We start from the raw sequence: 13,920 nt of genomic DNA, 5'->3' as shown, positions 1-13,920 counted from the left end.
ATGGTTATAAAGGAGGATGCTCAAACCTTCTCAGGCTTTTACCCGGCGGCTGTGGTGGTGGGGGGGGGGGGGTGTATTATGGAGGGAACTATGAGGCATTATGTTGGTACGGACCATTGCTGAGAGACTCAAGTGGGGGGGGTTGCTAAAGAGAGAACAAGAGAGGCGGGGGGGGCAGAGAAGAGAGAGAGGGAGGGAGGGAGGGAGAGAGAATGGAGGGGAAACTCTCTGTTTGGACTGCTCGCAGGCTGTAGTCAGATTGTTGCACCTGGAGGGTAATGATGTTTGGAAACTGCTGCAGTACAGAAGCAGAGCTGATCTAATCTGCGCTGACTGTATTTCCCTCCATTGGCCACTGCACTGAGCACAGCTGCCAGGAAAAACTCGAAACCCCTCGAGCGTCCGGACAGGAGGTGTCTCTAATGCTGCAACACCAGCCAGAAGCTCAGCAAGTCTGTTAATATTCCTAGAGTAGCTCACCTGTGCAGTAACGTCAGTAGCCACCAGCTCTCTCTCAGTGCAGAAAGAACCTTCTAGAAACAGTCATGTGGAATCTGCCATAGACGAGTAGAGAACACTCCCAGCAGTAAGGGACTGGAACTGGGTTACTTTTGCAACTGGCCTTTTCTGTCTAAGGGAGTTAGTGAGGTGTGTGTATGTATACTAGTCTGTATGACAGCATGAGAAGGAGTATGCACTTACTGGGTTAAGAAAGAGATGATATGAGAAGGAGTATGCACTTATTATGATGATGATAGCGTTGATGGTGATGATGATGATGATGATAATGATGGTTGTGATGGTGATGATGATGATAGTGTTGATGGTGGTGATGATGATGATAGCGTTGATGGTAATGATGATGATAGTGTTGATGGTGGTGATGATGATGATAGCGTTGATGGTGATGCTAATGATGATAATGATGGATGCTTGTTCCTCTTTCAGCCATTGTGGATGCTCTGTCTGATCCAAAGAAGTTCCTGACAATAGCAGAGAAGAGAGCAGACCAGATGAGGGCTCTGGGTATTGAAACGGTAAGTCACTATACAGTCTGTCTACCACCCCACCCCCACCACACACACACACACACACACACACACACTCTGACTCTTTCCGATACCCCCCCTCCTCACTCTCTGTCTTTCTCTGCGATAGAGTGATATTGCGGACGTTCCAAACGAGGGCTCCAAGAACGAGAAGAAAGGCAAACAGAGCCAAGTGAAGGCCAGTGTCACACCGCAGACCAGCTCCGACACAGGCCAGAGCTCCAACGCAGCGGTCAACAACGCCAACGAGGCCAAGAAAGGTTAGAATACACACACACACACACACACACACACACACGTGCATAGACATACACACACGCATAAACACACACACACACACTCCGCAGGCCAGTTCAGATATGGCCCAGTGATCCAACACAGCCGTCAACAACTAACCCAAGACCAAGAAAGGTTACCACTCACACACACACACACGCATATACACACACACAAACACATGCTCTCTGTCTCACTCTCTCTCTATCACACACACACACACACATACACACACACAAACACGTGCTCTCTGTCTCATTCTCTATCTCACACACACACAAACACACACACAAACACATGCTCTCTGTCTCACTCTCTCTATTACACACATACGCACAGACACAAACACATGCTCTCTGTCTCACTCTCTCTCACACACACACACACACACACACACACACACACATTCACACACCTCACCCCATCGCAGACATGGTCTGGAGTTCAATTCAGTTTGATTTATTTACATAGCACCAATAACAATTGAAAATGTCTCAAGGCAATTTGCAGAGCCCAGGGCCAGAACCCAGCTCATCATGGGGGACCCATCTGCTTGGGGCCAGCTGGGTAGAGAGGTAGAAAAAGGAGAGAATCCAAAGTAAAGGCAAGAACTGGATACAAACCCTGGTCACCTTAAACACCCAATTAGAACGGCAAGAAATACAGCCTCTTCATCAGTGTCAACAACACAGCACAATATATGGAGAGAGAAGAAGAAGTAGAAAGTGAGCTTGCCTGGTAGGGAGTATGGAAAGTATGTTGCATCAAGTGCCGGATCTTGATGCATTATTCCTAACTATAGGATCTTGATGCATTATTCCTAAGGAATGTTAGTGTCTAGTCTTAAAGATGGTAAGGGTGTCCCCCTCTCGGATGGAGACAGGAAGATTATTCCACAGGAGGCGGGCTCGATAGCAAAAGGCTCTGCCTCCTATTGTGCTTTTTGTCGTCTTAGAATTACAGGAAGAACTGCACTCTGGGAACAAAGGGGTCTTGGTGGGCAGTAATTCATTTTTTTCAGGTAATTTGGAGCCAGGCCATTTAGAGCTTTAAACATGGTTCCAACACGGTGCTGTCCAACAATGCCACTGTGGTCAAGAGGGGTTCAAACATGTCAGTGCTGTCAATCTGGTCTGCCTTCATTGAACATGTGCACAGTGTGAATCCATGTGTTTGCAGAGTGTGAGTGTTTTTGTTTGTGTGAGAATAATGAGTGTGTGTGTGTGTGTGTGTGTGTGTGTTTGATCCCTTAGATGCCTCAGGATCTGTGCCGCAAATCAGCATTGATGACCTCAAACAGATGAAGGTAAAATACAAACATACACACACACACACACACACACACACACACACACACACACACACACAACCTCTGACCCTAACCAGCAAATACACACTGGAATGATTTAATATATTTTGATATTTGGTATATTTTGATAGACCAAATTATTTCATATATTTACTTTTCAGTGTTACCACATGTCAACTATCATATCTCAGTAATGTAATCAGTAATGTAATCAGTATTTTGTGTTTGTCCACTGTTTGTCTGACTGTGTCCATACTGACTGTCCATACTGACTGTCCATACTGAGTGTGTCCATACTGAGTGTGTCCACTCTTGACTGTGTCCATACTGACTGTGTCCATACTGAGTGTGTCCACTCTTGACTGTGTCCATACTGACTGTGTCCACTCTTGACTGTGTCCATACTGACTGTGTGTCTCTGCAGACGTACCTGAAGCTCATGAAGAAACAGCAGAAGGAGCTGAGCGCACTAAAGAAGAAACACGCCAAGGCTAGTCTGAGCTCTCCTCTACTCTCTCTCTCTTTCTCTCCCTCTCTCTATCCCTCCCTCTCTCCCTCTACCTCTCTCTCTCCCTCTATCTCTCTCTATCCCTCCCTCTCTGTCTCTCTCACTCCCTCTCTTCATATCTTCCTCTCTCTCTCTCTCACTCTCTCTCTATCCCTCCCTCTCCGTCTTTCTCTTTCCTCTCTCTATCCCTCTCTCTCCCACTCTTTCTCTCTATCTATCACTCTCTCTATCCTTCTCTCTCTATTTCTCTCTCCCTCCCTCTTTCTTCCTGTCCTTTCAAGCCCCTCTCCTCTCCCCTGGCTCTTTGATGTTGTAACCACCTGTTTGAAGATCATTAGCATCACTGAGACCCTCTGCCCTTCTCCTGTCTCACTATTCCTTTCCCTTTCTCCTCTCTCTCTCTCTTTCTCTCTCTCTCTCTCCTCTCTCTATCCCTCTGTCTCCCTTCCTTTCCCTTTTTCCTCTCTCAAATTCAAATTCAAAAGAAGCTTTATTGACATGACCATAATGTTGTAGAGTATTGCCAAAGCATTTGGGTTGGATATATAAAAGTGATTACATATATAAGTGATTACATAAACAATACATATATCTTTACACATGGTACATCAGAAGGGGAAAGGGAGAAGTGGGAACAATAATACAAATACATAATAATTATCAGGGGATTAACAACAACAACAACAACAGACATGAACATACATGAATTTAATTCATTTATGGGCTCTCCCTCCGTTTATGGCAGGAAGAGACATATTGTGCAGCGAGGACAAGGCATTCCTCATTTTCTCCGGTGAGGTATAAAAGCCTCTCCTCACTGCTCGCAAGCAGGAACTCAGGGAGGACCTCACCAATCTTTTTTAAATAATTTTGTGTGCACTGTGTCAGGAAGTGCAGCTCTGTCTCTACTGTTCCTTGTTCGCAATGGGGGCACAGTCTGTTTTCCTTGGGCAGCCAGGTTTGTCTGTGCCTACACACCTCTATGGCCAGGCTGTGTTCACTGAGTCTGTACTTTGTCAACGTGGTTCTCAGATTTTTGTCTGTGATCAGGGTCAAATAGGTCTCTCTCTCTCTTTCTCTTTCTCTCTCTCTCTCTCTCCTCTCTCTATCCCTCTGTCTCCCTTCCTCTTTTTCCCTCTCCTTTCAAGCCCCTCTGCTCTTCTCCTGTCTCACTATTCCCCTCTCTCTCTCTCTCACTCCCTCCCTCCCTCCCTCTCTCTCTCTCTCTATCTCTGTCTTTCTTTGTCCCCCTCTTCCTTTTTCTCTCCCTCTCTCTCTCACCTCTCACTCCGTCTGTTTACATGTGTCACTATTATACTGTTTCTCTTTTCAGCTCGGTTTTTCCCCTCTTTCAATTACTGTCCTTCCTTGCTGTGTCTGTTTCTCTCATTTCTTTATCCTTCCTTCACTCTCTCTATCTATCTCTCTCTCTCTCTCCCTCCATTTTTTTCTCTCTCTTGTTTGTTTCTCAGTGAGAGGCTCCTTGTCTGAGATCCTATTAGCAGTGTCCTCATGGCCTCTCTGCCAAACACTTCAACCCCTCTCTCTCACACACACACACACACACACACACACACACACACACACACACACACACCCACACACACTAACGGCCAGCTGTTTGTTTATGGCCTTTGTTTGTTTGTTTGTCTGTTTGTTTATGTGTGTGTATGCAGGACCACAACGCCATGCAGAAATCCCACTGCGTCCAGATGGACAAGATGATGGCGCAGCACGACAAAGAGAAGTTCACTCTGGAGAAGCTGCTGGAGAAAGCTATCAAGAAGAAGGGGTACAGACTAGTTATAAACACACCAACAACTGCTGCATACATGTTTATAAATGTGTTATTAACAGTCTCTGCCCCCCCCCCCCCCCCCACATTAGGGAGAACAACTGCATGGATCTGAAGAAGGAGACGGAAGCCAAGGTCCAGGCCCTCACCACAGACCACAAAGCGAAGGTAGAACACTCATATCACCTTTATTATTTTCTGGACCCCAAACTCCCAAGTCTCTAGAAGTGATTGATTGTGTTAATGAGTTAGTAAACCTGCAGTAAGGTTAAAGCAAACAGTTTCATAAAATAACCTGAATATGAGCCTGCAGAGTATCCAGAATATAGAATAAAAATAATGGAAATAAGAATGGGAGCTTGTGGGTGTGTGGGGGGGGGGGGGGGGGGATCTGTGTGCGTATAAGTGTGCTATCTGAGTGTGTGATGTGTGTCTAATGTGTCTGTGTGTGTGATGTGTGTGTAATCTGTGTGTGTGTGTGTGTGTGTGTGAGATGTGCGTGTGTGTGATGTGTGTAATCTGTGTGTGTGTGTGTGTGTGTGGGATCTGTGTGCGTGTAAGTGTGTTATCTGTGTGTGTGATGTGTGTGTAATGTGTCTGTGTGTGTGATGTGTGTGTAATCTGTGTGTGTGCGTGTGTTTGTCTGTGTAATCTATGTGCGTGTGTGTGTGTGCTCCCCAGGTGAAGGAGATCACTGCACAGCACACTAAGGAGTTCTCTGAGCTGCTGGCCTCCCAGAGCACTGAGGAGCAGGGGCTGAAGGACCAGCACGTCACCCAGCAGTGCGACCACCTGGGCAAACTACTGACAGGAATACAGGAGCAGCAGGCTGTACAGCTCAAACTAGTACATGACCGGTGAGTTTACACACACACACACACACACACACACACACACAGTCACACACACACACTCACACACACACACTCACACACACACGCGCACGCACACGCACACACGCGTGCTCCCATAGGAGCTGCTGTCCTCCAGCTCGAAGCGCCATCTCTACTCACCTTCATTCCTCTCCAGAACATCAGCACAGTGTTCTAAGAATGTCCTCCAGTCCTGTTCTCCCCTCTCTAACACACACACACACACACACACACACACTCTCTCTGTACGTTCCTGGCTGCTTCCTTCATACACTCACACTGAAGATGATGTCCTCCCCCTGTTTACACACACACACACACACACACACACACACACGTATCCCTAGCTGTTTTCTCTGCATGAACATCCCAGATAGCAAGCATTAGGTACCAGGTAAAAGGTCAGAGGAGAGTCGTCAGCCCCATTGTATATGACGATACATGATTAAATGTAAGTATGATGTATGCATCAGCCCCATTGTATATGACGATACATGATTAAATGTAAGTACGATGTATGCATCAGCCCCATTGTATATGACGATACATGATTAGATGTAATGTTTGTAAGGGGTCGATGTCCCAGATTGGTGCAGTGTTAGTTTACATGAGAGGTATAGTGATTACTTACTTATATACACTGTGATATTAAAATTACATTAATCAATAATGCTTATGTAAGCTGTGTTAAGGACACTTCATTTAAACTGGGACTAAGTTTCCCATATGTGTGGCTGAACCTTTTGTCCTCTCCTACCAGAGATGAATATAGTATTTACCTCTAAGCATACTGAGTGCCTGTACATGGGTGTGTAACATTGATACAATATAAAGTATTAGTGTGTAGAATTTATAGAAATATTGAATGTATTTCTGGTCAGTATGAATATAGATCTATATCATGAGTGTGTGTACTTGTAAAAATAATGCACAAATAATTATGTAACCACACAAATAGAAATCTTCAACACACGCGCACACACACACACACACACACACACACACACACACACACACACACACAGAGAGATGAAGCACAACACAAAGCACAGAGATGGTTCAAGGCTGTTTCAAGCCTTGTCATTGTTGGGGCTAGTTATGCAGTCATTATTATATCACAACCTATTAAGACACACATTTGAGCCCATGTGTGTGAGCGCTAACAATCACACACACACGCACGCACGCACGCACACACACACACACACACAAGCCGATGAAGTGCGCACATTGTCGGCATACATGTGGATGTGTCACTCAAAGAGCAGCCAGCAAGATTTCTTTACGCACGCAAACGTACACGCACACTCACACACACACACACACACACACAAAATACATGCTCTCTGTCTCTCTCTCTCTCTCTCTCTCAAGCACATACACACACTTCACTCAGACATGGTCTGGAGTTCAATGTAATTTTTAGGATGGGGTAAAAGAGATGAGGAAGGTGAGTGGACAGAGCCAGGTTGCCTTGCTTAAAAAGGCCTGTTATTTCTGGGAATCCATGATGCCAGGAACATGGTCAAGATTGGCAATTCCTGCAGCAGAAAAACATCCCCACATCATCAATGACCCACCTCCATGCTTGACCGTGGGGATGGTATTCTTATGGTCATAAGCCTGGCCTTTCTCACACCAGACATACCATTGTCCTGGTCCATGTGTCCAAAGATGTCCAGTTTAGTTTCATCAGTCCACAGAACCACCTCCCAAAACTCTGCAGTCCTGTCCAAATTCCTCCTGGCATATTCTAGTCGACCTTTGATGTTTCTCGTGGTCAAGAGTGGACTGCGGCTTGGAGTCCTTGTTTGTTTATTCAGTGCTCGTCTTATAGTTGCCACTGAAGCACTTCATCAGGTCACCGGCAGCTCTCAGTCTTTTCTCTAATGACACAGGAACGATAGAATCATAGAATCAATAGATAGACTCTAGAATCTTCTGTGTAGATGTGCGGTACGTGGTGTGACTTGACTTTGGTGTCTCTCCCATAGGCAGAGCAAAGAGATGAGAGCCAACCAGGCCAAGACCTCCATGGAGAACAGCAAGGCCATCAGTCAAGACAAGACCATTAAGAACAAGGCCGAGAGGGAGAGGTGCGTGCTGGGATAGCGCCAGCTAACCTGGAGGACTATCCGGTTGTGTGTGTTTCTGGAGTGTGTGTGTGTGTGTGTGTATCTCTGCTCTGGTTGTGATGTGTGTGTGTGTGTGTGTGTGTGTATCTTTACTGTGGTTGTGATGCGTTCTTGTGTGTGTTTTTTCGTCTGACAGGAGAGTGAGGGAACTCAACAGCAGCAACACCAAGAAATTCCTGGAGGAGAGAAAACGGGTTTGTCTTTTATTCAATATATATATATGTGTGTGTGTGTGTGTATGACGAGGTGTGTGTGTGTCAAGGTTGTGTTTAATTTAGTTACGTATGTAACGTATATTATACATAAGGGGAAGTGTGTGAGTGTTTCATTAAATGTGTTTTTATTTGTATATGGGGAGGTGTGAGTGTGTGTGTGTGCGTGTGTGTGTGTGTGTTTATATATGCATGCACAGCAGTGCTCACATTTTAATTATCTAGCTGGCTTTACCTGAATCTGAAGGAAATACCTCCTTTATTTGCAAACTAAAAAAATATTAAATGCTAGTCATGGAGTACATCAATGAATATTTGAATTCATTTGAATATTTCAAGTGAAGCGTATTTGCAGCTGGCACTGAAAGGAAACCAATTATTTGTATCTTTCTACCTGTAGATATGTAACTAATCACTGTATTTCATTTTAACCTCTTTAGCTGCCATTTGGCATATGTGTAAAACCCTGTGTGTGTGTGTGTGTGTGTGTGTGTGTGTGTGTGTGTGTGTGTGTGTGTGTGTGTGTGTGTGTGTGTGTGTGTGTTCACAGCTGGGCATGAAGCAGTCTAGAGAGCTGGAAGTGCTAGAGAAGAACCAGCGCGAGCAGCGAGACAAACTGGAGAAATTCACAGAGCAGGTACACACACAGACGCAGACGCAGACGCAGACACACTGAAACATATCAACATAACGCATACACACACAGACCTACCTACCTATACTGAAACATATCAACATAACGCATACACACACACAGACCTACCTACCTATACTGAAACATATCAACATAACGCATACACACACTTTCATAGTCACTCCCAAACTCTTCCACCCAAAAACAAATACATGAAAATGACACATACATGTATATAAACAAACACAGGTAAAGCAATGCATGCACACGCACACACACACACACACAAACACAAACACATTTAAAGCAGTGCATGCAAGCATGCACATGCACACACACACACACACACAAACACACACACATTTAAAGTAGTGCACGTGCACACACACACACATACATACATTTAAAACAGTGCACGCACGCACACACACACACATACTTTTAAAGCAGTGCGCACACACACACACACACACACACACTATCATTTCTGCTCCATTTCCATGTCCCCGCCCTCACCAGTGTCCTGTGAGAGCCTGCTGTGTTTCCCTAGAAACGGCTCCTCTCACCACGGCCTTTTCAGTCGTTTACTGTTAGTGTTTACTGTTTACTGTTGTCATTTACTTTACTTCACTGTTCCTCACGGTCTCCATGTTGAACCACTGTGACAATCCATGTTAATATGATTATTTTATTCTGTTGTCATTTTATCTTTCTTTTGTTTGATTTTGCTTTTGTTTGTGTGTGTGTGTGTGTGTGTGTGTTTGTTTGTTTGTTTGTTTGTTTGTTTTGAGCAGCTTTTGAAATCACATCATGCAGACTCACAGACTCAAGGTAGGCTCATTCATCCGCACCTCCTCCTCTGGTCCCTCGCTCCCCTCATCCTTTCTGTTCTGTCCATCCTCTCATCCCTCCTCTTCCTCAGGTCCTACCAGCCGGACCAGGGAGGAGATAGGCTTTAGTTGTGTTTGTGTAAATGGTGTGTGTGTTTTTATGTCCGTGTTTGTTTAAGAGAGAGAGAGAGATTGAGAGTGTGTCTGTATGTGTGCACTGTTGTGGGAATAAAGTTTGTTTGTGTGTGTGTGTGTTTGTGTGTGTGTGTGTGTGTGTGTGTGTGTGTGTGTGTGTGTGTGTGTGTGTGTGTGTGTGTGTGAGTGTGTGTGGGTGTGGGTGTAGGTTTGTCAGTGTAAGGTCTGTGTTTGTTAATTTGTGTCTTAGTTTGTATGTTCTTATGAGTGTGTTTTTGAGAGTGTGTGATAACGTATTGGTGTTGGATTGGTTTGTGTGTCTGTCTGTATATGGGAGCGCTAAACTGACATGCGTGCACGTGTATGTGTGTGTGTGTGTGTGTGTCTGTGTATTCCAGGCCAAGGACATTCAGCAGATGGTGAAGTTGGAGGCGGAGATGGACCGCAGACCAGCCACGGTGGTGTGAGCTCGGCTCCGCTCACTTGACCTCTGACCCTGAGCTCACCAACCCTCCACGCCTGCGGCCACTGCCCCTCAACGCCCCCCTACCCCCCGCCCCACTACCCCCCGCCCACTGCCCCCCCTGTCCCACTGCCCCCCTGCCCCAGTGCACCCTCTAGTGCCAGCCTCAATGCAGGCCCCTTCTCTACGCCCCTTGCACACACACACTTCTGTTCCACACAGCAGCTTTTCACACACACACACTCCATTCTCATCCCTTTCCTTCTCTTTTCTCCTCCAGCTTCTCTTTTCTCCTCTCCTTTTCTCCCTTTCGCCACTCTCCTCTCCTCTTGTCAGTCTTCTTCCTTTCTTCCGGCTCCTCTCCTCTCGTCTTCTTCCATACTCTATCCACTCCTTCTCCTTCCTATATTCTTCCTGCTTCCCACCCCTCCTCTCTCCACTCAGCTCCTCTGTCCTCCTCTCCTCTTCCTCTCCTCACCTCTCTTTTTCCTCTCATCCTCTCCTCTCATCCTCTCCTCTCCTCCTCCTCCTCTCATCCTCCCCTCTCCTCCTCCTCTTCTCTTCTCTCTGGTAGGGTCTCCTGTCCTCTCCTTAGTGCTCTGTCCTCCTCTCTACTCTCTCAAATATTCTGCCACCCCCAACTCACGTTGGCGCCCCCCACACCCCTGTCTTCTAAAACCCACCTCCCCACCTCCCAGTGTCCTTGTTGCACCTCACACATCGCCATGGCAACGGCCCACGGAACCCCATCAGCATTTTCTACCAGTGCCATGGCCTCTGCCTCACAAGCCCCTACCTCCGCCCCTAGACCCTGCCTCACATGTCCGGCCGCGCAGGCACTGGTGTCAGAACCCACACTGGTCTCAGAACAGAACCCAGTCGAGACCCAAAGTGTTCTTTCGAAACCATCTATGGCTTTTGACACTTTTCTCTCTATGGTACTAGATGAAGAGCAAATAGCAGCAGATCAGCTGGCTGGCGGAGAGGATTATATATGAACATTTATATATATGAATATATATATAAAGGAAAAAATGTAAAAGATATAGTTTGTTTTAAGTCAGCACAATATCTGAAAATAATACGCTACACAAGAGTGGAGTTTTCTGTCATGAGCGCTTTACATGTGGTAGGCTGTTCCAAAAAAAGAAAAAGAAAAGAAAAAACAGGATTTTTCTAAAACTATGTAGCAGAGCACTAGGTGTTATCCATCTGATAAGAATGTAAAGATTCCCAGGCTCCCCGAGTGGATCGGACCGGACTGCTGGGCCTGGCCCAGTTCTGCTGAGATGTAGTCCTTACACTGCGGCTTGTCAACACACAGCAGGCCATCGCCTTCCTCTCACTTCACTTCTCTTCTCTTATCTTCTCTCATCTTCTGTTTCTTTCTTTTGGTTTGGCTTTTGTTTAGTTTTTTCTCTTTTGAAGACACTGAGAGGTAAAGTCTGTAGCAGTCACACACACACACACACACACACACACACACACACACACACACACACACACACAGCCCTGTCCTATAGGGGTAAACAGCTCAACACACCCAAGGAGAGACACATGAACATTAAATGGTCACACAGACTCACACACGTGCACGCACACACACACGCACGCACACACGTGCACACACACGCACGCACACACAGTTCCCCTTCCTGTCCGACTGGCTTTAGTACTGTGAAAACTGAGAGTCTCCTTTGCCTGTGATTGACAGCTGAACTCCTTGTGGCCACCCGGGGGTTTTGCCCCTGTAGTTCAGGCAGCTGCCCACGTGAACTAAAGGACAGCACCTCCTCCAGGCACCTCCTTCAGGCTGTGCTGTGCATGTCTTAACTTAATCAGTCAAATTAATAAATAATCGTTAATCATCAATAACCAGTTATTGATCTGCCACTGGTTGGTTAGAGGTGGCCCAGGGTTAGCAGATGGATTAGTTAGAGAATGCAGGTGGCCCAGGGTTAGCAGATGGGTTGGTTAGAGAATGCAGGTGGCCGAGGGTTAGCAGATGGGTTAGTTAGAGAATGCAGGTGGCCCAGGGTTAGCAGGCAGCAGATGGGTTAGTTAGAGAATGCAGGTGGCCCAGGGTTAGCAGATGGGTTGGTTAGAGAATGCAGGTGGCCGAGGGTTAGCAGATGGGTTAGTTAGAGAATGCAGGTGGCCCAGGGTTAGCAGGCAGCAGATGGGTTGGCCCTGGCCTGTCCCTCCCTAAACCAGAGTTGTTGATTGGTTTAACCTGAGCCCTGAGCAGAGACCGCTGAAGACCTCATCTGGATGCGAGTCCAGTCAGTTGCTCTGTTTGTTTGCCTCTCTGAGTGAAGCTGTGTCTGATTGTTTGAATGTTTGTCTCCCCAGTGGCCAGTGAAGGTGTGTGTGATTTGGAGAACACTGTATGAGGCTTGATCTTGAAGCCTGTGTGTCCAGGCTGTTCCCTAATACTACTGATGAGGTGTGAGGTGATAAGCCTAAATTCTAAGGAAGCACTATGGAGGTGACCTCTGACCTCACTGAGTGACCTATGACCTTTGACCTGATAACTGCTGTTGTCTACTTCCTGCTCCAAGGCCTCACATAGTTCAACTTGATGCTTTTATCTGTACATTTTCAAAAAGGTTGCTGGCAAAACCCCCTGTTCTGCCTTGTCAGTGTTGGAGTCTACAGTCCTGTGCTGTAGTTGTGTGGCAGTGTGGATGAGGGAATGTGAATTGTAAATTTGACCAAATCTTGTAGCGGAATTCCATGATTTCCAAGGGCTTTGGGAAAGCACAGGGATGCCAGCAACAGGGATGTCTGTTGTCTTCAACCACTAGCTTTGTTTTTATTTTTATTTTTTTTGTTTTTATTCTAATTCACACTTCACCCTCCTGGTGTTGAGCTCCACATATCTAGAACAGAAATGATGAGCGAAGTGCTTTTAAAACTTTTCATTGCTTTCAAAATGTGCCACTCTGTGTCTGGTAGGACATTTAAATTATTTTACAATGCCAAAATAAGGGGTTATTTATATAAAGACATATAAATAAATATACATATATATTATATATTAAATCTAGTGTGTAGTTTAAGACTATATTTGTTTAAGTAGAGGCTTTTTTTGCACTAGTTGAATGTTTTCTGTCGTGCGACTTTCATGTAGCTTGGTAGTTTGCAAAAAAAAGATTATTTTTGCAGAACAATGTCAACGCTTTGATTAGTATCTTTTCATTTGACCGTTTTAACTGTAGCTTGTCAGCAGCGCGTTCTGTGGGTGGTTTTGTATTTATATTGTACTTGTGGAACTTCTAGCAATGACGATACTAAAAACAACTGTTGTTATCCTGCTACTTTAATACTGTTTTATAGTATGTGTACCAATAAACTCTACAGGTGTTAAACGAACGTGGTGGCCCTGCCCTTTCTTTCTAGCGTGTCCTAATCTACTGCTGTATTTCCCAGTCACGGTGTCTCTGCGTTTTACAAAGACTTGAAAGGTTTATCTTACTAAAGTTTCTTACTTTTCTACGCGTTATCCAAACCATCTCTCAGGAATACCCTAAGATAAACCTTTCCATGATTCTGGCATTGTTGTTGTCATTCACGGAGGCTTGGGCATGTGTGAGATGAGTTTCATGGGCATGACTCAGATTGGAGCGCAGGTGATCATTAGAAAGAAGATCAACAAGAAATATGCAAGACAACATTTAAAAAAAATCCTAAGTAAGAACA

The 13,920-nt window shown here is 45.5% G+C and overlaps 1 protein-coding gene and 1 long non-coding RNA gene across 5 annotated transcripts in view; both read left to right on the top strand.

Annotated features, from left to right (window-relative positions):
• LOC105910660 (1-phosphatidylinositol 4,5-bisphosphate phosphodiesterase beta-4) overlaps positions 1-10,327 on the top strand; it is an 88,553-nt gene extending 78,226 nt beyond the window's left edge. For 3 of the 4 annotated variants that reach the window (XM_031581354.2, XM_031581356.2, XM_031581355.2), the window contains 12 exons: positions 949-1,037; positions 1,159-1,309; positions 2,579-2,631; positions 3,059-3,124; positions 4,819-4,934; positions 5,030-5,105; positions 5,619-5,794; positions 7,804-7,905; positions 8,081-8,138; positions 8,707-8,793; positions 9,585-9,621; positions 10,154-10,327. In XM_031581354.2, the coding sequence (XP_031437214.1) occupies positions 949-1,037; positions 1,159-1,309; positions 2,579-2,631; positions 3,059-3,124; positions 4,819-4,934; positions 5,030-5,105; positions 5,619-5,794; positions 7,804-7,905; positions 8,081-8,138; positions 8,707-8,793; positions 9,585-9,621; positions 10,154-10,242 (1,100 nt within the window). In that variant the 3' untranslated portion in view covers positions 10,243-10,327. The remainder of the gene's footprint in view (positions 1-948; positions 1,038-1,158; positions 1,310-2,578; positions 2,632-3,058; positions 3,125-4,818; positions 4,935-5,029; positions 5,106-5,618; positions 5,795-7,803; positions 7,906-8,080; positions 8,139-8,706; positions 8,794-9,584; positions 9,622-10,153) is intronic. The other variant, XM_031581357.2, reaches the window with a different exon arrangement.
• A 425-nt stretch (positions 10,328-10,752) lies between these two features.
• Positions 10,753-13,593, top strand: LOC116223850. Its single transcript, XR_004165301.2, has 2 exons — positions 10,753-12,292; positions 12,373-13,593. It is a non-coding gene; the product is annotated as an uncharacterized LOC116223850 (long non-coding RNA).
• Positions 13,594-13,920: the final 327 nt, after the last annotated feature.

This window comes from Clupea harengus, chromosome 15, assembly GCF_900700415.2.
Source record: "Clupea harengus chromosome 15, Ch_v2.0.2, whole genome shotgun sequence".
Taxonomy (NCBI): Eukaryota; Metazoa; Chordata; class Actinopteri; order Clupeiformes; family Clupeidae; genus Clupea; species Clupea harengus.
The sequence above is the reverse complement of the archived record's forward strand: the minus strand, read 5'-3'. Positions and strand labels throughout refer to the sequence as shown.